This window comes from Uranotaenia lowii, chromosome 2 (genome assembly GCF_029784155.1).
Source record: "Uranotaenia lowii strain MFRU-FL chromosome 2, ASM2978415v1, whole genome shotgun sequence".
Taxonomy (NCBI): domain Eukaryota; kingdom Metazoa; phylum Arthropoda; class Insecta; order Diptera; family Culicidae; genus Uranotaenia; species Uranotaenia lowii.
The window spans coordinates 419,658,875-419,683,401 of NC_073692.1; the positions used below are offsets into that span (position 1 = coordinate 419,658,875).

Consider the following 24,527-nt stretch of genomic DNA (forward strand, 5'->3'; position numbering starts at 1 on the left):
AAAATGGTTGTTACTTTCGACATTCACGACATTCTTCATTTAATGTTATTTTCAATATTTTTGTCGTTTTCAAAATCTTTGAAAGTTTAGAATCTATTGTTATTTTTAGCAATTTTGAGGCATTTAACATTTCAGACATTTTTTAATTTCTTACTTCCTCTAAATTTATGTCGTTTTTGACTATTCAACATTTCCGACACAATTGAAATTTTCTACAATTTAGATTTTTTTTAACATTTTTGACAATTTCACATTTTTGACGTTCAGACATTTTTTAAACCTTTAAAATTAAAAAAACATTAAATTTTTGAAATTTTTTGAATGTTTGACATTTTTGACAATTTTGTCATTTTTGACATTTTCGTCATTTTCGTCATTTTTGACATTTTTTTCATTTTTGTCAATTTTGACATTTTCGACATTTTTGAAATTTTTGACATTTTTGACATTTTTGACATTTTTGACATTTTTGACATTTTTGACATTTTTGACATTTTTGACATTATTGACATTTTTGACATTTTTGACATTTTTGACATTTTTGACATTTTTGACATTTTTGACATTTTTGACATTTTTGACATTTTTGACATTTTTGACATTTTTGACATTTTTGACATTTTTGACATTTTTGACATTTTTGACATTTTTGACATTTTTGACATTTTTGACATTTTTGACATTTTTGACATTTTTGACATTTTTGACATTTTTGACATTTTTGACATTTTTGACATTTTTGACATTTTTGACATTTTTGACATTTTTGACATTTTTGACATTTTTGACATTTTTGACATTTTTGACATTTTTGACATTTTTGACATTTTTGACATTTTTGACATTTTTGACATTTTTGACATTTCTGACATTTTTGACATTTTTGACATTTTTGACATTTTTGACATTTTTGACATTTTTGACCTTTTTGACATTTTTGACATTTTTGACATTTTTGACATTTTTGACATTTTTGACATTTTTGACATTTTTGACATTTTTGACATTTTTGACATTTTTGACATTTTTGACATTTTTGACATTTTTGACATTTTTGACATTTTTGACATTTTTGACATTTTTGACATTTTTGACATTTTTGACATTTTTGACATTTTTGACATTTTTGACATTTTTGACATTTTTGACATTTTTGAGATTTTTGAGATTTTTGACATTTTTGACATTTTTGACATTTTTGACATTTTTGACATTTTTGACATTTTTGACATTTTTGACATTTTTGACATTTTTGACATTTTTGACATTTTTGACATTTTTGACATTTTTGACATTTTTGACATTTTTGACATTTTTGACATTTTTGACATTTTTGACATTTTTGACATTTTTGACATTTTTTTCATTTTTGACATTTTTGACATTTTTGACATTTTTGACATTTTTGACATTTTTGACATTTTTGACAATTTTGACATTTTTGACATTTTTGACATTTTTGACATTTTTAACATTTTTGACATTTTTGACATTTTTGACATTTTTGACATTTTTGACATTTTTGACATTTTTGACATTTTTGACATTTTTGACATTTTTGACATTTTTGACATTTTTGACATTTTTGACATTTTTGACATTTTTGACATTTTTGACATTTTTGACATTTTTGACATTTTTGACATTTTTGACATTTTTGACATTTTTGACATTTTTGACATTTTTGACATTTTTGACATTTTTGACATTTTTGACATTTTTGACATTTTTGACATTTTTGACATTTTTGACATTTTTGACATTTTTGACATTTTTGGCATTTTTGTCATTTCTGACATTTTTGACATTTTAATCATTTTTGATATTTTTGACATTTTTGACATTTTTGACATTTTTGACATTTTTGACATTTTTGAAATTTTTGACATTTTTGACATTTTTGACATTTTTGACATTTTTGACATTTTTGACATTTTCGACATTTTTGACATTTTTGACATTTTTGACGTTTTTGACATTTTTGACATTTTTTACATTTTTGACATTTTTGACATTTTTGACATTTTTGACATTTTTGACATTTTTGACATTTTTGACATTTTTGACATTTTTGACATTTTTGACATTTTTGACATTTTTGGCATTTTTGTCATTTCTGACATTTTTTACATTTTAATCATTTTTGATATTTTTGACATTTTTGACATTTTTGACATTTTTGACATTTTTGATATTTTTGACATTTTTGACATTTTTGACATTTTTGACATTTTTGACATTTTTGACATTTTTGACATTTTTGACATTTTTGACATTTTTGACATTTTTGACATTTTTGACATTTTTGACATTTTTGACATTTTTGACTTTTTGACTTTTTGACTTTTTGACTTTTTGACATTTTTGACATTTTTGACATTTTTTAAAATTGTCAAAATTGTCAAAATTTTCAAAAATTTTAAAAATGTCAAAAATATCAAAAATGTCAAAAATGTTAAGAATTTTGATAATTTTGACAATTTTGACACTTTTGACAATTTTGACAATTTTGACAATTTTGACAATTTTGACAATTTCGACATTTTTGACAATTTTGACAATTTTGACAATTTTGACAATTTTGACAATTTTGGCAATTTTGACAATTTTGACAATTTTGACAATTTTGACAATTTTGACAATTTTGACAATTTTGACAATTTTGACAATTTTGACAATTTTGACAATTTTGACAATTTTGACAATTTTGACAATTTTGACAATTTTGACAATTTTGACAATTTTGACAATTTTGACAATTTTGACAATTTTGACCATTTTGAAAATTTTGACAATATTGACAATTTTGAAAACTTTGACAATTTTGACAATTTTGACAATTTTGACAATTTTGACAATTTTGACAATTTTGACAATTTTGACAATTTTGACAATTTTGACAATTTCGACAATTTTGACAATTTTGACAATTTTGACAATTTTGACAATTTTGACAATTTTGACAATTTTGACAATTTTGACAATTTTGACAATTTGACAATTTTGACAATTTTGACAATTTTGACAATTTTGACAATTTTGACAATTTTGACAATTTTGACAATTTTGACAATTTTGACAATTTTGACAATTTTGACAATTTTGACAATTTTGACAATTTTGACAATTTTGACAATTTTGACAATTTTGACAATTTTGACAATTTTGACAATTTTGACAATTTTGACAATTTTGACAATTTTGACAATTTTGACAATTTTGACAATTTTGACAATTTTGACAATTTTGACAATTTTGACAATTTTGACAATTTTGACAATTTTGACAATTTTGACAATTTTGACAATTTTGACAATTTTGACAATTTTGACAATTTTGACAATTTTGACAATTTTGACAATTTTGACAATTTTGACAATTTTGACAATTTTGACAATTTTGACAATTTTGACAATTTTGACAATTTTGACAATTTTGACAATTTTGACAATTTTGACAATTTTGACAATTTTGACAATTTTGACAATTTTGACAATTTTGACAATTTTGACAATTTTGACAATTTTGACAATTTTGACAATTTTGACAATTTTGACAATTTTGACAATTTTGACAATTTTGTAAATTTTGACAATTTTGACAATTTTGACAATTTATGACAAAGCTTAAATCTCATTGATATGCTTGGTTCCTCACGTTTTTTTGTGTTTTAGAATATTGTGCTACTGAATTTGATCTTTTTTTGAAATCAAATCGATGGAATTCTGTTTCAAGTTTGAAAATCAAAAACTCTCTTCGAAACAGATAAAAACTATAATCATGTTTCTGTAAACAAAGAAAAACTTCTTCGAAGTTTAATAATGTCGGACCCGGCGGTTTGAAACATGATTTTCTTTCTCCACCTTCAACAGGATAATCTGCAGGAAGAAAAATCATATTATATTTTGGCCCACGGGCTGCTTTTGTTTTGATCGCAAAGTTTTTTTGTGCTGCTTATCCTTTGAAGAATATAATAATAAACCGGGCTGTAGTTGGTAAACATTCGTTCAAACCGTTGCTTTTTTTTCTTTTCCCACGAATCTCCACTTCGGTTTGGCTCTGGAGATTTCCGTGTCCGGGTCGATGTTCATCTCGTCGTTCGTCTTGCGGGAAAATGGTAGAAAAAAACGAAATCATCAAGCCGGTACCAAAGAATGGAGGAAAAATCAGGAGCATTCTGCCTGCAGGCTGCTGGACAAGGGAAAGTTTTGTCTTCAGAATATAACCTCCCAAGATTTAATGAATAGCCGGCAGGTGAACGCGTGACAAGAAACTATAACAGTATTTAAAGGAAATTTATATGCTTGCAGTTTTTTCCGGTTGAAGATCAAATTAAATTTCCTATAAAGTTGTGGTTTAAAAAAAAAATTCCATAAGAAACAAACCAAGTCAATCCCAAGGGGTATTTAACCATGCGAAACTTAGAACTTAGCACACTGAACTACAAAAACTATAATCCTGACAATACGACTTGAGGAAAAAGTTTCTTGTCAAAACTGCTGTCGGCTCTTTCCAATCCAGAGAAGATGCAGAAAATTATATCACATTATCCACTTTCGTGTCTTGACAAGAGTGACGAAAAAAAGAACCTGAAAGCACTTACATAAACCATAAGTAGTTCCATTCAGCAAAGATTTTCCCTAAGCTAAGGAAAGGAGTCTCGCAACAGCAGCATCAAGTGTGACAATGATTGTCACCAAGAGAGGCATAACTGACGAAGCTTCTCGCCCATTCCAGCATAAACCTAAGTCTCTAACAAGGGTTGACGGGCTTAAGTGGGACATCATTTGTTCCTGTTTCTGGGCTAAGCTGTTCCAGTTAGTGTTCACCAAATGGGATCCATTTTGCTGTTGCTGCTGCTGATGAAAGGCGATAACGGAGAAGATGGAAGAAGTTCCAGAACGATGAAAAAATCCCGGTAAAATTGCAAGCAAAGTGCAGTTTCCTTCACCCATTATTCCACCTTTTAGCAGCAACAATGGATCTCTCGTCGGGTTGGAACAATAATGGCGCATAACAATTTCTGCGTGACTTTTTTTTCTGTCCCATTGTTGAGGGATGTTTTTTTTTATTCATTCATTCACCATATTCTAATGGGTGCCAGAATAGAAGCAGCAGCACAGGTAAGTTTCACGAAAAGTTCAACTGACATGTTGAACCAAGTCCTTTTCATATTACTTTGGAACAAAAGTCGAAGATTTTTCTACCAATTTCTTTTGTTTTGGGAGGTATACCATTTGTTTAATTAGATTTTTCTACCAATTTCTTTTGTTTTGGGAGGTATACCATTTGTTTAATTTCGCTAAAATTCTACAATGAGTCTGAATCTTTCTCGGCACGTTTGAAGTTTTTATTAAAAAAAACGATGTCTTACAAGGCTGACCAAAATTATCGACAAAAAAAAAATTATTTGCACATTTAGTACGATCTACAAACCATTCATCACCTCCTCTAACGAGTACGAACAATAAGTCTTCACTTAATTAATCCAACCCGTTCAGTAATTTGAAAGATATCTCAAGATTATTAAATTTTTTAATGTTACATATTTATCAATTGAGATAGAAATGATATCATAATATCTATCATCAAATTATAACTGTTTGTATCAAAATGGTAAATTTCTTCAAAACTCTTAAAATTGTCCAGTTTCAAAATTTTCAAAATTGTCAAAGTTGTCAAATAAAAAAAAATGTCAAATTGAAGGCTTTGAACAGTGGAAATTACCATAATTACTTTAAAAAAACTACATATTTTTGTTTAGTTTTGAATCGTTCAAATAGAAGAGCAACATTTAACCATGCCACAAGCAGAAAACGTAAAAAAAACCTTCACTGATTTACCAACCAACTTACACAAGGTAGTGGAAAAATCGCTAACAGAGCAAACATATCTCATTCCGAGAGCCAGATAATCTCGTTGAGGTGGTATATTATTTATCATCAGGTTTCCTTGTGATTTTTCTTTTGGATGTTTCTTTTTCACAGCTGGCCCGGAACTCGCAAGGAGATGCTACTGGGTACATTGGATATCCTGGTGGATGCAGCCTGGTTGTGAAATAATTTCTTCGCCTGCAGTGCTTCCAAATAAGTAAAAAAAAAATAAACAAAAACAAAAGATGCAGTTTTAACATCTCTTTTTGATTCGTCCAGAATTTTTGATTTAAAAAGCCAGAAAAAATCCGATGGAGTCCCGTTGCGATGTTTTGCGAAGTGAGCAATCGCGACACTCCGTCAAATCAAATTATTATAAAAAAAACATATACTTTTGGCTCATTATCAAAATACTTCTTTAAAATTTGAAAATATTTGCTCACCATTTTGTTCAATTACTCAACAGGCCTATTGAATTAAAAAAAACAAAACTTACAGAGTTATTAAGCGTTTTTGTATTATAAAATACTAGCTGACTCGTTTAACTTCGTTTTATCTTTAACTTAAAAAATCGTTGGAAAATTTTGACGTTCATCTACACGTCTTTAACTTCTACGTGCTCTCGAATCAATTTTTATTAAAATCATCATCAAAATGTTCGAGTTGTGTCCCGTTTCAAGTTGACTTTGTATGAGAGCCCTCCTTCCAAAAAAAGAGAGATCCTCGAGAATATTATACACAGATGACTATTCCTTTTATTCCGACTCTTTCATTATACGTGATGGTGTTGTAAAGAAAACGCCTCCATTCTAGTATACAAGATCGCAGAAGGAGATGATTTTATATGGAAGCCCCCTTTAATAAAAAGTTAGATTCTCTATACTAGAGATGTACCGAATATTCGGCCGAATATTCGGCGCCGAATACCGCCAAAAAACCGTTAAGCCGAATATTCGGCTCACCCAATAGTTGAGCTAGGTATTCGGCCGAATAGGTCGAATAGGCCGAATATTTATTTTTTTAAAATTTAAACAAAAACAGATTTCTCAAAATTTTCAACTGATGTTGAAACTTATGATTTCAGAAAAACATTTTAGATCTTTCAGTGTATTTTTCACTATAGAAAGCTTCATACATTGATTATCATTTATTCTAAACTTTCTTAATATATCCAGGCTTGCTAATATACCAAATAATGAATTAGAGAAAAGTTAAATCTGACCGGACGGGTAACATGTTTTTTTTAATTTTCTGGATTTTACCTTGTGTTTATTCAGAAATAAAAAAATCACTTATCTCCTTGATTTTTTTTTTGATTTTCTGTTACAAAACGATTTTTTAGAGAAAATTTGCTGTAATTATAAGTTTCAAGTTATTTTATTTCTTTTTTCTCTTGTATGTTTGAGAATAACGCCTAGTTTCTGTTCAGATTTTCCTTTTTTTTTAAAGTTTTTCAAGAAATCGTTCAGACCCGGGCGTGTGGATACGGGTCGTAGAAAATATTGTATGCTTAATGTTTAAAATCATCGTTCTTTTTGGCAACTATTTTGTGACATCGAGCAAAAATTAATCATTCATCTAATTCCATTGAAAAAGCAACTTCAAATAGCTTAACACATGTTCTGACATGTTTTGTCCCAGATTTCCAATCAAATCTCTTTTGTGATAAACGTCCTAGAAGCTATTAAAGCTATTAAAGAAGCTATTAAAAATAGCTATAGAAATAGAAGTATTTCTATTGAAAATTACCAGATTATTCCACCGAGTTTTCGGCCGAATATTCGTTTGGCCGAATAGTTGAAATGGTCAATATTCGGTATTCGGCCGTTCGCCGAATACCACTATTCGGTACATCTCTACTCTATACTATAAACTATCTTTTAACCAAAAAAAAAACCTTCGAATACCAAATTTCATTTCATTCCGACCGTCCATTTTAACCTGATGGTGTCACAAAAAACGCCTCCATTTTCATATATAAGACTAGATAAAGTGTTATAAAATGAGTTACGAACCCAACGAAAATTTTTAAATAAGCTGCAAATCACATACAACTTTTTGTTTAAAAAACTCTCTGGAGAATTAATCAATATTTTTATATATTCAAAAAAGGAATAAGAAAAAAAATTTTACATGAATTAAATTATGGCATTGGAATGTCGAAAAATCCAGATTTTTTTTCTTCAAGTGTTTCTTACTTTGCATATCATTCTTTAAATTCATTAATTTTGCAAAGTTATAACCTTTTTCTTCGTGAACTATGAATCCGTTTAAATAATTTAAATTGAACAGTACAAAAAGGTTTAAAAATGTGAAAAATACTTCGAGTACAAACCTAACTCAACTCAATTAAACGTGTGGATATTTAGAGTAATTTTTACCCATTTTTTTCTAGAAATGTCTAAAATTGTAAGTTTTCAATGCAAAATATATAGATTTTATGTCATTGTTTCTGTCATATATATGAAAAGACTTAATGGCCCATTTTGGTGTTTACAGGTGAAAATTTCAACACAATAAGGTTGATGTAGATGGCACTTTTTAACATTTTATAAAGCTCAGTTTTTATTTTTCATGTTGAACATTTGAATTTAAATTTCTTAAAAAAAAACCTTTATTGAAAATCTAATACATTTTCCTTTCAAATATGACAAAGTTACATACTGTGAATATAAAAATTTTCCGTACAGCACTAGTTTGAGCACCAAAACTTTTATAACGGATACTATTTAAGCTATTATGACTGCAAGATATTTTCATTTTGTGCACCAATCTTTCCTCTATTAAGATCAATTATTTTATTTCTTTTACAAATGACCTTTCGAATAAATTATTCCCTTTTAGACTATGAGTCCACAACATAATGTTAAAAAACACTGGTGCCTAGTCTGGTTTCAATTCTTCATTTTTCTTCGGGTTACAACCGAACTCTCAGGGATAGTTTTAATGCAATTTCTAAAATTCTTGCCAAATGTGAGCTAATTTGAAAAGTTTCCGATGAAGAGAGATGAGTTTTTGTAAAAAAGAAAAAAGGTTAATTACCTCCATTTTTTTTGTAAATGTTTTTTGATGATCTACTGATAGTGTTAATTTACGTAATTTTGATTTTTGATGTCTTTTTTAACACATTTGAATGATATTGTATTATGCAGATACAAGAACCAACCACAAAAATTAAACAATTCAAAATCATAGACTTGTATCGAACATTTTCCTAAGAATTGACATTAAAAATGAGTTTTAATTCAGGCCCTTACTTTATTTGAACAGATGAATAGGAACAGTTACATGTTTATTGAAAACCTCGAAACTATTCAATAATTAAAATGCGTTCAGCTTTCATCATTTAGTTGTGAATCAATAATGTATGATTCTTTTAGCTCATATACACCTGTTTTTCGATTGCTAGAAAGTTTTTATGTACTCTTGCCTATCCTGATATAAGTATATCCTGATATATTTATTTATTTTCTAATCCTTTTATGTTTTTCAGGTTTCTCAGGTATATGATGAAATCTGCGAAAAAAAGGCTAGGCACAATTTTCCCGTTTGTTTGGATAACGTGCCACTATCAAGCCTACCCCCTTTCTGATACCTGACCTGATACATGTTTATTGAAAACCTCGAAACTACTCAACAATTAAAATGCGTCAGCTTTCATCCTTTACAAAAAAATTTAGTGCTTAGGTTTTTTGCTACGTAGATTTTTTTGAATTTTTCTAGTTCCCGGTAATTACCTTGTTCATAACCCACTTAATGTATATTTGAAAAACGTTGATGCTGGTGCCTAACTCCAGGGGCAAAGAACTCAAATAAAATTAATATTTTTATTTCTAGACTATCTCAAAAGTCTTTTTTAAAGTTTCACATTATCCACAATCTTGGAGGATTTACTACACTACTATGGTCATGTCCCGATTGACCCCATGTTTAATGGCCCAAGGAATGAGTTGTTAAAATTTCGAAGCAGTTTGAACTCATTGTCAACTTTTTTTCATGTTATGAAATTTTTCTCTTTTATATTTTTCAAAAAACTACCGTTGATGATCTTTTTTTATCTTTTTAAAATGTTTCTCACATCATTATAATAAAAAAAATGTCATGAATAAATTGGCTAACCATCATCAAAATATGAAGCTTGTTTGACCATTTATCAAAGCTCTTTCATACTTCTAAGAAGATTAAACACAGATTGTATTCAACATGGAGGTCAAACATTTCTTATTAATGTTTATAGGGCTTGTGATATAGCTCAGTTGACAAGTCTGTTGTCTCCTGAGCCGATGTCCGCGAGTTCAAGCCCAAGAGCAAACATCGAACACAGTTGTACCGAATAAGTTTTTCAATAACGATCCGCCAAATGCACCGTTGGTAAAGTCGCGAATGCCATAAAGATGGTAAAACGACTATAATCGAAACAAACAACAAACATTTTTAATGTTTATAGTTATTGAACCAGGTTTGAAAATTCCATGGTTTCAAATGGTTCCGGAGAAAAAACATACAAAAGGCTAAATAGTCTACATCAAAGAGGCAAATTTGCATCATTTTTTTAAGGACGTTAGGAAGATTTCAGGTGAAGTCAAGCGTAACAAACTTTTAGTTAAGTTATTTGTATTTATTTTAGAAATTAAAATTGAATGTGGGTTTGAGAAACTTCAGAAATAAGTTTTTCGAATAACTTAAAAGGCTGGTGTGAATTTTTGAAAGGGAAAAAGATTAATATTAGGTACTAATATATTTTTTTTTCCTTTTGCAACCAGGTTATCTAAACTTAAAAAAGCTCAAACTTACACCTTTAAAGAGCAAAAATCAACATAAATCCTTCAATAGTGGGTTGTTTCATAAAGTTAAATGAAAGCGATTCTGACATACGCCAAGTTAACTTCAACATAATTCCATCGATAACTTTTATTTGTGTCTTACGAACTATGCTTAATGAATCGGTGCCATTATAGATGTTTGTGCTGATTTATGAAAATTGGGAATTAAATCTGATTTCTCAAATTATATGTTTTTATCATTGTACGTAAACTATAAAAACAGATATGAAAATTCATTTGGACAGCACCTCTGATCAACACTTTTTGCGAGGTACTTGGTGATTTTTTCAAAAAACATCATTTGATTTATTTTTCATGACATCACTAGATTGCAAAAACAAAGCTTAAACAGGTGATGAAAACTCCTTGATACATACAAAGGTGAGCATCTTCTTGGCTGGACTGCAGCTGATATGGGAAAATACCGTTCAAATATCATCTGAACCGAAGATAACCATCGGTCAATGGGTTCAACTATTTTATTGCAGATATTTCCGATGTTTCATAACTTAACTACAAATTCGATCCTTATTAAGTTTTTTTTAATCAGGGCAATTCAGGACATTTTTAAGAACATTTTTCAAAAATCAGGACAATTCGAGAGTTTTTCAAAGCAGTCCTTAAAAACCAATTCAAATCCTGAAAAATCAGAACATCTGGTACTTTAATGAAAGAAAAAATCACAGTAATACCTCCATTTCTGTCGCCAGATAGCGCTATGTGTGTCTCCCTTTTTTTCGTTAAGTGGTATCTGATTTTGATTAACCGCAGTCTTCTAATCTTAGTAGAGGAAGAAGGATAAATCTCACTCACTTCAAGCTTATATTGATCATTAGCTTACCAGAAGGTCACATGCCAAATTTCAGCTAAATCTGACCATGTCGAGGAGTCTCAAGCTTGAATGGGATTTTAAGGTATTTTGATCGAGAGGAGCCAAAAATAATAGTTCATCATTACCACCTTATTCTTCTTTGATTGATTGGATTTTTTTTTAATTTTTATTAAAGCCTAAAATAGGATAAATATTTCATCAGAAGCCTGCAAAATTACACAGACACAATTGGACTTATTTAAAAATGTTATTGAGCTTCAAAGATTTTATTTTTTCCTGAAATTGTCGCAATGCGTAATATGTACTCAATTGTTATTTAAGTGACGTATCTTGATAGCTTTCTGTGCTTGGAGGAATCAATTTAACCAAAAATGAACATTCTAAATAAATATTTCCAAAAAAGTTCAGCGTTTACCATTACTTTTCAATATGGAACTTTTAACTTCATATTCTACTCGTAAAATTGAATGAATATTTTCAAAATAATTTTTTGACATTGGAAACATTTAAAAGTGATGATAAAGACAAATTTATTAAAAAATAATTTACGTTTCTAAAACTCAAATAAAAAGTTTGTGAAATTTTGTGAGCTCACAACATTGCTGTTTGGCACATTTTTCTAAAATGTTTTATTGTTATAAAACATGCTGGTTTCAAGCGCTAGGGAATGAAGTCACTCTAGGGATTAAGTTTCCTTATTTTTTTAGATGTTTATTTTTTGAAAGACAAAAAAAAATTTAAATTATAGGACAAAAAAATTAAAAAAATAAAATAAAAAAAGTAATGAACACTCTGATATAAAACAAACAAACATCGTGTACATCAGATTCCTTTCGTACGTATGTTTTATAAAGTTTAACTTAAATTCTGAAGGTGGAATTTTATTACTAGATAGTTCATCATAACTTCAAAACTGTAAGTAAACTTCTTATCAAGTTCCAGTAAACAATATTTCACAACTTCCAAATGGACCAAACATACTCTCATAGCCAAGACTTGCATCTATTATTCAACAAGACAAACCACCTTGAGTTTGGAACATGAGCCGATAAACTTTTATTCCTGCTATAAAGAATTTGTTCACCAAAAACTCTTGACAATTCTCTGGATGAGAAAGGTCGTAAAAATTATGAAAAAAGAGAGAAGAAACCCTTAACGTATTCTTACCGTAAGCCGTTTCCTGGGCGAAGAAGAGAAAAAATAGTAAAATATGACACACATATCCGGCCATTATTTTCCACCTTTAGTGTTTGAGTTGTTGTGTGTGCTTAACTTTCTGGCTGGTTTGAAGGAACTAGCTCAGCTCCAGAGCGTCCTTCTTTCTTTCGGGTTGTTCGTTCGTTCGGTTTGGCTGGGTAAATAATCCTCCCAGAGGCAATATCTTGCCTTCACACTGACTTCTCTGTGGAAACTGTTTTGTGCTTCTTGTTTCTTCCTTTTCTGTTCTTCCCCCCGGGGGGAACAGCTTCTTCCGATGTGTCTATGCTTCTTCCCTACTTCTAGCACTGTTGATCCTTTCTTCTTCCGGCTTGCGATACTGCACTCAAACCTCCTTTTTGTCGTTTTTGAGGATGTTCCAATGTACTTTTGCAGCACCAGCAGCTACAAACCACGATTATTGTGAGTGTGCGGTTATTGTTATGATATTTTTCACTAAACTACTGAGTCGGGCAACAACCAACAGATGGCGGCACACGGAGACACACAAATTTTCCGTCAGTTTCTGGCCTGGGGCCAAATTCACACAATGCACGATGACACAGAACTCGCGCGCGCCACTTTTGCTCGTCTTTTGCCTGGCACCTGTACTGCTGAAGCGCCTGAAGTTTTGCACCCTGGCAACTTCCAGTGATTGTCGTGGCTTTTTTGCCGGTTGCCTATCTTCAGGAAGTTTGAAACTACCGAGGCCTTCCCATAAGACTTTGGACCACCGGCACTAGGAGTGCCATAAAATTCACTCTTTTCCAGGAACCCTCAGCTAGAAGATTCTTACAGCGACTGCAATTTGGGAAGCAAAGCACACTTCCAACAAGAACGGCACCGATACTCTCTCTTATACACACGCCGTGGCCGGGAACCAAACTGTTTTTATTTATTATTATAATTTTCCCTTTCGTGCAATTTTTCCACTTTCCTGGAAATTTAGTTCTGCATGCCAGCACTACTGTGAGTCCCAATCGGGTATAGCTTTTGAGAAGTCGCCCAATTTAATATGTCACACCGAGGGGTTGCGCTCTGTGGAGAGGAAAATGAAAATATGGTTAGAGTCATGTGAGGCTGCTGTTAAATTTTTAATTATAAGAATTTAACTCGCTCTAGTGAGTTTGAGGGTAAACCTTCGAGGAAAACAGGGTGTAATTTTTTATTATAAATGCTGCATCAAACTCTTCTCAGTGATATTGTTTTAAAGCACAACATAAGTCAACGATCTTAAAAATACTGGAGAATAATTTTGATTACAAGTTTGATCCAGATGCACGCCTTTATTAAGGCCCGCATATAAAGCAATACGTATTTGAAAAGTAAATTTACTCTAATGAATTGCATTTGAACCCGGTTAGCTCAGCGTATTGATGTTTAACCCAAACCAAATGCAAACAAACCACACAATACAGTAGTTTGCTCGAAACAAATAAAATGAGTTGGTTCAATCGATTTACAGAGTTCTAAACATTTTCGAAACAAAACATAGAAAAAATTGAAATATGTTTCAATAAATGTTAAAATATTCAAATAGTACTTAGAAATCAAAAAATAAACCGAATTTACAGAAGAAGGAAAAAAAAAGTTGAATCGTTCCCAGCCCCAAAATATGTCTCGTAAACAGTATCGCAGCAGTGAACTTGTAACTAACCATTTGCAAAAATAAATAACTGTTTCGAGTGCATTTGCCCTTTTATGATCCGGGAACGGGCTGCCGAGAAACAAAGCCATTGCGGGCAAAAGTCCAACGAAACAAAAGGATGAATGAAAACAATCGACTGCAACCTGCAAATATAAACCACAATGAACTGCTGCAGCCTGCCTGTTTGCACTTGCAGTAGGAACGGTGCAGTACGATAGCCCCCGAATAACTACTTTTACTGCTGCTGCCTTGGCTGTTGGGCCAACAACATTTTTTGTAAGTTACAATTGACTGTAAAAAATCACCTCCACCATAAATCACTGTTAGATACGCAGCATAGTAAATGTTGGGAAGCGCTGGTAGCAATACGGAAAGAACAATGCAATATCATGGACCAAACTAGGAAATCGTTATGATAAATTCATAATTGCTAAAGTCATACGACAAAAAGTAACGTAACAAAAGTTGCTGCCTTCAATTTTCATACAAAAATAAAAAAAAAAGGTTTGAAATAAGCTTTTTGAAATGGAATTGATATAAAAAATTTTGAACTCATACTCCAGAAACAAAGAAATATATTTGGTCTCCACTTCTCAAAAGATATAAAATAGCCTCAACTGTAATGAAGAAGGACTTTCTCCAATAACCCAAAAAAAAATTAAATTCATCCGATTGGTAAATGGAAACAAACAGGAGAGCAAGACCATGGGGGAAGGTACGTAGCCGGCCTAGCCAATGACATAGAGAAGCTACTCCCAACGATGAGTGAAGTTAAGGAAGCTGAATAGCAGCAAGTCGGCTGGGAAGAATGGCATCGCAGCTGAACGCATCTAAAAAGGCCCGAACAAGTTCGACAATAGCCTACACCTGTTGATGATATGAATCTGTAACACAGAACAGCTACCGGAGGAGTACAAGGTGAAGGTAATATGCCCCATCTACAAGAGGGTGACTTTGAGAACTACCGAGCGATCGCAGTCCTCAATTCCGCCTTCAAAGTGTTGTCCCGAATCCTACTACGTCACCTAACGCCACAAGCAAACAGATTCGTGGGAAGTCATCAGGCCGGTTTCATGGAGGGACGGTCTACGACGGACCAGAAATTGTGGCAAATCCTCCCGAATTGCCGTCCTTATGCACCATCTATGCATCAACTTCAAAGCCGCTTACGACACGATCGACCGTGACGGGCTATGGAAAATCATGGACAAGAACCAAACAATACCAAACTGATCAAGACGACAATGGATGGAACGCAGTGCTGTGAGCCGGTTTTGAGTGAATTGTCGAGTTCATTCGAATCACGCAACACGAATTTCACACATTTTGCGATTTAAAAGAATAATTCAAAACTGCCTGTGAAAACTATCGTGTGGTAGCATCTCTCTCTGCTGTTCCCACATTGCTCGAAAGCATAATTTACAATCAAATTTACCCATGGTCAGAAAGATAGATGTCAGACTCTCAGCTCGGCTTTTTGAAAAAGCGTTCAACAGTGACGAATTTGGCGGAATTTGTTTCTCAAACGACTCAATGGAAGATCCAGGGATCACAAGTCGATACCACATTCACCAACATGTCAAAGGCTTTTGAACTCTCCTGTCAGCTCTATGTCAAAATGGAAATAGGTACTGGTACTTGTCTGTAGTGGATTCGTTCATACCTAACAGAAAGAGTCTAGTTTATGAAACTTGGTAATGCGAGATCTAGCGTATTCTCGGTTAACAGTGGTGTACCGCAAGGGTCACTTGGGACCCCTTCTTTACATCACTGTTTTGAAATACGCAGATGATCTGAAGATGTTCCTTCCAGTTCGAACCCCTAAGGATTGCTAGACTCTGCAAAACGCACTATACAGGTTTTCTGAGTAATGCAGCGCTGTAGCGTGATAACCTTTTATCGGAAGTAACATCGTACATGAATATCGTTTCGAAAACAGCAGTATCATTGCTAGAAAATCGTCGGTAAAGAAAGTAGACATTGAGTTGAATGCGGAGCTGAGTTTTTGAAAACATATCGAACAAGTCGTTGCCAAAGAAAACTCCATGTACAGAATGGTAAGTAGAATTTGTCACGACCTGGACAATCCTTACATCGTTATTTCGAATTATGTTGGTCTTATCCGAACTGCCATCGATAATGCCAGTATAGTATGGCAGCCATACTACAATCACTGCTACAATGTTCATTAAAACAGAATGAAACGAGTCCAACATGGATTTCTGAGATACGCCCTAAGGAACCATGGTTGGCATGACGAAATGCCGGAATATCTAGCCTTATGTATGCTGCTAGGATTGGTTTTCTAGAAAGCATAAGCATAAAGACCGTTCCAGCTAACAAACCGAATATGGAACTACTGATGTAATTAAGCTAGAAATGTCCAGAGAACAATTCCAAAATAGATTAAATCGGCGTATTCTTAAATATTTTGTAAAGACTAGTAAAGATCCAGGACTGAAGCCTACGAAGAAATAAACGAATAAATAAATAAAAGAAAAATAAAAATGACGGTCATTTTTACCAGTTGTCGTCTACGGGCACGAGATATGGATATTCGATATGGATATGGATATTGGACGAGATATGAAAATATGGAAGATCTACGAACACTCGGAGTATTCGAGTAACGAGTCTTAAGAACCATCATTGATTGGCGGCATGAGGGAAAACGGAGTTAGAAATTGATATTGAACCACAGTTTGCGCGACTCTACGGCAAATCCAGTATCCAGAAGGTGGCGAAAGCTGGACGAATACGCTGGGCAGGACATGTTGCGCGAATGTCGGACGACTGCCCTGCAAAACAAGTGTTCGCTACGAATCCGGTAGGAACGAGACGAAAAGAGGCGCAACGAGCGAGATGTTTAGACCAAGTTGAGCGTGTGAAATTTAAGGAATTATGTGCATCTAGTTATTTCGTGAGACGGGAAACTAGAAAAAAAAATGAGTAAAATATAATCAGAATTATTTAATATGTGATGTCTACTACTCGTGATCCAGATGAAGATAATGGCTAACAACCTGATGGAATCTGCGTGTTCCCAATACCCTCTGCAGGATAATAGGAAGCTTCTTCGAAAATCGAGTCCTGACTTACGAAACCGAAACTGGGTTACGATATACTGCCCTAACAACGGGTGTTCCACAGGGTTCCATACTCGGATCTGTGCTTTGGAATGCCATGTATAATGAGGTGTTAACGCTGAAACTACAAGCTGGCGTGCAGATAGTCGGATTATCATGCTCATGATTACCGGTGAAACAACCGAGGTGGTAGTTATTTGTTTATTTTCATCAACAGATCACATATTGATCCAAATGATAGGTTAAAAATTGAAGACGGACAACAATTACACAGAATTTACCCTATACTATACTTAAAGCACTAAAGATTCTTCTTCGGAATAATTCCCTCGAAACGTCAAAATCAAAATGATCGGAGAAGCGGGTAAACGTCCTTATTGCACCTATTAGCGCTGTATTAGCTCCGTAGTTATTCTGTCGAAGAGAAGCAAAGAGCTGAAGATTCCTCAAGCCTCGAGATCGTACGCTGAGTTGAAGTGCTTCTAGCAGTGCGGGGCAGTCGGTTCTCGGCGAAAGCAGATCGGCGACAATAGAGGCCCGTGTTGCGGTCCAACGTGCCTGTAGCGTATCGATGTCGATAAGGCGGCAGCGGCTTTCGTAGCTGGGAAGTCGGAACGGGTCTTGCCAGTTCAGGTTCCGGAGAGCGAAGCGCAAAAAACGCCTCTGGATGGCCTCGATACGCTCCGAGCCATTTTGGTAGTAGGGGCACCATACAGCCGAGGCATATTTGAAGGACGATCGAACCAAGCTGCAGTAAAGACTCTTGAGAAAATAAATATCCTGAAAGTCTTTGGTCATGCGGAATAAAAGACCCAGGCATCTGGAAGCTTTATCGACGATGTAGTTTGTATGGATCTTGAAATCCAGCCGTTTGTCCTGGATCACACCAAGGTCTTTCACATGCTCAACTCGTGCAACTGCCTCATATCCCAGAAAATAATCAGCCGGTAGCGGTAGCCGCTTGTGTGAAAACGAAATTATCGTAGATTTGTTGCGATTCAAGGGAAGGCAATTGACATCACACCAGGCGGCGAAGATGTTAAACTGGCTCTGCAAGATGTTGACATGTTCGGGGCTGTTGATGGGTTGAAACAATTTCAAGTCGTCGGCATACGCCAGTTTTGGTTCATCGAGAAGCAGCAGCACGTCGTTGATGTAGACCAGGAATATTATGGGTCCTACGTGGCTCCCTTGAGGTACTCCAGAAGAGACAGGGAATTGATTGGAAAATGATTCACCTGATCGTACCATAAGTTTCCGTCCTACCAGGTAGCTATGGAGCCATTCCAGTAAAGAGCCGCAAATACCGATACGATCTAGTTTGGCTATGGCTATTTTGTGGTCTACCTTGTCGAAAGCAGCGGTCAGGTCGGTGTAGATTACGTCGGTTTGAGATCCCTTGGCAAAGCCGTCTTTCACGGAAGATGTGAACATCAACAAGTTTGTTGTCGTAGAGCGCTTGGGCATGAATCCATGTTGTTCGTTAGAGAAACAAAAATTGCAATACGAGAAAAATGGATCTGGTTAGAAGACCTCGCAACGGTGTCCGTAGAAAGGGTTTGCATCTGAATGAAGGGAGTTAAGCTTCAGATAGCTCACCATTCCGAAGTTCTGCTCGTGACCAACCAACCAATCGGAGGTGGATTGAGATGAAAACGAGATTTGCAAAGAGGCGCTTGACTGGAACCCAGATAGGCATCGATGAAGAGGCCCAGAAGGCTGCAGAAATCCACACAGTTGACCAAAAACTTGGCTGGCAGGAAGTGACGACGCTGACTCCGGATCGCCAGTAGTGGAAATCTTTTATCTCAGTCCTATGCGTAGGACAATCGGCACCGGCCCCTTAGGTAGGTAGGTATTTTCAGACTAGATCAGAAATTTCAGGGTAGATCAGAAATATGCAGAGGTAAATCTTCAACCTGACGTTCCTTTCGTGTCATGGGTACTTTAGGAAATACCTTCATCGGTTTAAGCTCATCAGCTCGCCATATTAACCGGAATGCGTAGATACCGAGGAATCGGCAGAACATGCAATCATTGTCTGCCCCAGGTTCATGTCGGGGCGTGGGCAACTTCTAACCATGAACGCAGAGAATGCGGTGAATGGAAACAAGAATGTATGGTGTGTAGCGATCTTATACTGATCAAAAGAGAGGATGCACGAAGGAAAGATACAGTCAAACTTATTTGACAAGCTAAAGAAAGGTCTTGGTCTTCGTAAGACACTACAAATCAAAAGAAACGCGATCTTAAAGCGCGGTGTAACCCTAATCTGAACTCATACACGTGAGGAGGCTTGAAAGGTCTCCCGAACCTACTCAGCTAGATCTTTCTTGCACCAAGAGCGTTACCTAATCGGCACACGTCTCGGGGTCTTCCGTACCAGTTTGAAGCTGGTGAGAGAGGAAAATGGAAAAAGAGTGTAAGTACAAGAGCATAGCTAGCCTCTCGATGTAGGATCAAAGGGTGAACCAAGAAGCAAAACAGGCCCACGAAGACCAAAGTGACTTTAGTGGGACGAACCCACTTACGATAGCAAAACACCTGGCTGTTAGGGTTTGAAGCCAAATTTCATCACTGTAAAAAAACTTGATAGTGATTTTTTACTACTTAGTTAGGTGGAATTTTATATGTTACCTGAGTAAAACAGTTGAAATCGTTTTAACATCCAGAAGTACAATGATAGATGGGATTCCTTTTTTTTGCCGTTTCTGTATAGGTCCTCCACTGGGCATTGTATTTTAACCTCTGCTTTGAAGTTTATAGGATCGGAAGATTTGAACTAAAGTCACAGAACAAGATGTTTGAAATCTATAATTGATTAATTCACGTGCAATGTACTCTTCAAAATGCTCAAAAACCAAAATAACCAAATAAAAGGTGCAGTCCTCAATAATGATTATTCAATGTTGAAAGTTGTTGAACATCAATAACTCTATACTTTGAGTATAAACCAAGGTTAAAGAAAAAAAATTCTGTGTCTTTAAGAAAAAAAACTGACTTTCTGTGATTTTAACCAGAAATTCGATGATGAATTTCTTTGATGCATTTTCCTATAATTTCATGAATAATTCATGATTAATCGGGTCTTTTTTAGTTAAGTTGGGTAAAATCGATTTAAATTAACAATGTTATCATACTTTTTAAACTCAAAGTAAAAATTTCTAATCTTATATTGGCCAAAAAATTTAATTCCAGAAATCCATTCAAAATTCTAAATTCTGTTTTTTTTTCGTAGGTGATGGAAAGAATTAGAGAAACATGAGGTATCAAAGAACAAAAGAACATAAGCCGTAAATGTCATCAAATTTTCGGTTTAAGAAACAAGAGAGATCAATAGCATTTGATCGAAAAAGCTCGATTGCTCGTGTTCGCCGATTTCATCATGTTCACCGTGGTGAAATTGGCTATAGCGCCGTTGTACTGAAGCGGAGATTGAAGGTTCAAGTCCTGCCAGTGAGCCGTTGTATCTTTTTCGAAAATTTCATGATATTTACGACTTATGTTCTTTCGTTCTTTGATACCTCATTCATATTTCTCTGATTCTTTCCATCACCTACGAAAATGTGATTTTTTTAAGGTACAAAGATCAGTATTGACAAATTTTGTGAAATCGGTGAATTTTTCAGACTTCTGTGTTTTGTGACACAGATTCTGTGATGAAAATTTGATAAATTTTTTGTGAAAGTACATATTTTCTGTGATCTCCTTGGTGTGAACACACACTAGGAACGCAACCTTGATTTGAATGACTCTTTGAGCGGGCCTTTTTTTTTATCTACTTTTGTAATGCATACGTTATAAAACATCAAATTCAGGTTATAAAGCACCCCCTATTTTATCCAGAAAAGAATCAAAACATAAAATTCATGCATACATTTTATAACTATTTCAAACTTATTAAAATGTCCCACTTTTTCACTTTTGATTCAAAACATGTTCAGTTTGTTTTTTAAACCATCTGATAAGCCTTCTTTATTTGCAAAATGAAAAGGAAAACTCAAATTGAGTTATTTTAAGTTTTTGTTAAGCCATTTGAAAGCGAAAGTTTATGCTCAAGTTATTTAAAAATTATTTTGGATTATTTATATGCAACAGATAAAAGTCGACAGCGAATTAAGAGAGTTTTTTTTTTATTTTTATTGAATAACTCATGAGTTTTGCTCCAATTTTCCCGGAATGGCTCGGATTTTGAGATGGATATTTCAAAATCAAAAGCCTGGGTCTGACCAGGTTTAAAATAAAATGGATTTGCTGGGCCCGGATACGTGCGGGAAAAAATTTGGCAAACCACGATTATTCGATTGAATTTCAATAAGAACAAGATAAAATAAATTAAAAATAAATAATGGTTAAAATAAATATTGTGTGGATAAATATTAAACGAGAACATTCGCTTCGGGGAGAATGAGGATACTTGATCTCTGGGGATACTGGATTCCTTAGCTATATCTCGAAACTGGAATGTTTTACATAAATCAAATGTTCTACAAAGTACCCCAAATCGATTAACATAACAATGTTGCTATTTCAAACATTGAAAAATAAGTTTTTTGCGTTATTGAAATTTGTTTTATAAATCTAACAAAATTCTACTTGAAGATCTTTTTTAATCTCATCAAAATGTTTCCCACACAAAAAAATTATAATAAAAATATTTATTCCAATATATCAATCGTTTGAGTATAATATGAAATGCATAATTCCATATTTTCAAAGAACTCTCAACTGTTTTTATGAATAAGTTTTCCAAAATGTATATTATAGTTAAAATTGATCCTTAGAGTCCAAAATCATGCATTTTTCTTTTGAATGGATCGTGACCATTGGTTATCATGAAATTACTAATATCTGTCCTATAGCTGAAGTTTATCTAGTAATTATCTGTGAAAAACGACTCAAAATACTGTATTTATCTAGAAGTATGCAATAACTTTAGGGTAGTAGACAAACTTTAAGAATTCTCTTTGTCTGATACTTACAAACTGTGAAATTAGAATTAAAATGGCAAAAACCAACAACGGACCTTTAATTATCGGATTTCACTGATTTTTTGCCAAAGGTCAGGGCACCCTGAATTAAGGATCAAGTCTCCTGTAACTAAAAAAATATCACAATTCTTTTAGTCTCACGGAAATTGTTCTAGTTCATCTACGAGTTCATGTGTCGTTCTAACTTGTGGAATATTTGAACTTGAAATTACACGCTGCCAGAAAATGCGAAAGACGGCGAGTTGCAATGTTTTCTGAAAAAGAAATGATGAAAATCTGAAACGGGGATCAACCCAGCAAACATTTATGAAGGTATAACACAAGAACAACAGAATTATTCAAACATTTATACCAGGTGAAAAGATTGTATTAAACTTACCAAAATAGCATATAGCTACAAAATTGGAGGCGATATATCTACAATGACAAGATTCCAACGATTCGATTTTCCCACAAAAAGCAAAATAAACGAAAAAAAATTCCCCGACCGAGATTTGAACTCCAGTCCTCCGAGTTGGCTGTCCGATATCTTACCGCGATGCCAACTCATCAACTGATATGAACCACGCTCTAGCTCTATGGGTGAGATTCTCTTTTTATGAGAGGAGACCTGAAAGAGTGGTAATTGAAGGACCGCCCATTTATCGTAAATCAGTTCACTCAAATCGTAAATGTTGATTTCGCATATTCTCAACGTTTTGGAGACATATTTACGATTTGACTAAACTGCTATCCGATTCAACTTTCTTTAGGCAAAGCTTGTCGTAAATGAATAGTGGAAAATCACTCAATACCAACGTGTTTACGATGTTTATTGAAAATGTCTATATATTCGATTTGGATTATCATTTCTATTACGATTTCATGTTAGCTGGGAAGTGCCCCCATTCTCCCCTATGGTTGCAAAACAATATAACATTCTTTTATTGAGCAGTTTTTTTTAATAAAAGTTCAGAATAAAATAAAAATCTTAACTTCAAACAATTTAATTAACTAGATGTGTCTCTGTTATGTTGTGAGCCTACTTGGTTGAATGATTCAACTGAATCAAAGCAATCGAAAGATTCCTTTTAATTCAACAACGGTAAATGAAAAGTTTTCATTTTCCGTGGTTGAATTAAAAGGAATCTTTCGATTGCTTTGATTCAGTAGAAGTGTCTGTAAAATTTGAAACAGTTGTGTTACTTTTACTTACTTTTTATACAAAGTTAAAATATCGTTCAATTGATGGTGGTGCTTGTGATTTATTTAGCTCCGTTGGCAAATCAGTCGGCTCCTGAGCCGATGTCCGCGAGTTCGAGCCCAAGAGTAAACATCGAACAAAGTAAAGTAAAGTAAACATCGGGTAAGTATTACAATAACTGTACGTCAACTGTACGTCAATTGGTTAAAATTGCATTTTGTTTCCAATGTAAAAGTTTGCGATTCCTCAAAATTAAGTTAATTCTCGTCCAAGATCATTCATCAGCTTTAGCTAGAAATTTATGATATCCTTTTTTAAAAATCTAAATTGTTTGATTTTTCTCAAACGATTACCTCTGATGAGCTAGAAATTGATAAATCCTACATGATACAAATATCAATTTATCATCCGCCTTTAAGCTAGTGACTGCCTTCGGTATAAAGATATTGTTACGAAAATATTCCTTACCGATATTATCGCTCTCTTTCTGTCGTTTCGTTCGATGCTCCTTCAAGCCCTGTTTTCCTTCACAGCTTCCTCAGTGCTGGGCAAACGACTTTCCTCAACGTCGTCGAAGACGCAAGAACAGCAGCAGCAAGACTCGATGCCGGTTCGGTATTTTTGCCGGATGTGGTATAATTTGGCACAATTTTCGCCATCTTTATCAGCAGTTTAAATGCATTAACCTAAAACGATGATATAGAGACAGAAGCAATTGGGATGAGAGAGAGAAAAAGGAAGAGAAGAAAAATAAGACAAAATAAATTACTCTCGGCGAATGGAGCAAATGGGAAGCATTAATATTGGCGGAAGAACAGTTGAGGGAGCATATATTTTTTCTAAGGCTATAAGGATCTTACTGCTCTCGGTTCTTGGGGTGACATTTTTGCCATC

At 33.9% G+C, this 24,527-nt stretch overlaps 1 protein-coding gene across 2 annotated transcripts in view; it reads right to left on the reverse strand.

Moving 5' to 3' along the window:
- LOC129745951 (protein amalgam-like) overlaps positions 1 to 24,320 on the reverse strand; it is a 159,345-nt gene extending 135,025 nt beyond the window's left edge. For both annotated transcript variants that reach the window (XM_055739351.1, XM_055739350.1), the window contains exons 1-2: positions 24,102 to 24,320; positions 12,696 to 13,763 (exon numbers count right to left, since the gene is read on the reverse strand). In XM_055739351.1, the coding sequence (XP_055595326.1) occupies positions 12,696 to 12,759 (64 nt within the window). In that variant the 5' untranslated portion in view covers positions 12,760 to 13,763; positions 24,102 to 24,320. The remainder of the gene's footprint in view (positions 1 to 12,695; positions 13,764 to 24,101) is intronic.
- Between the last annotated feature and the right edge of the window lie 207 nt (positions 24,321 to 24,527).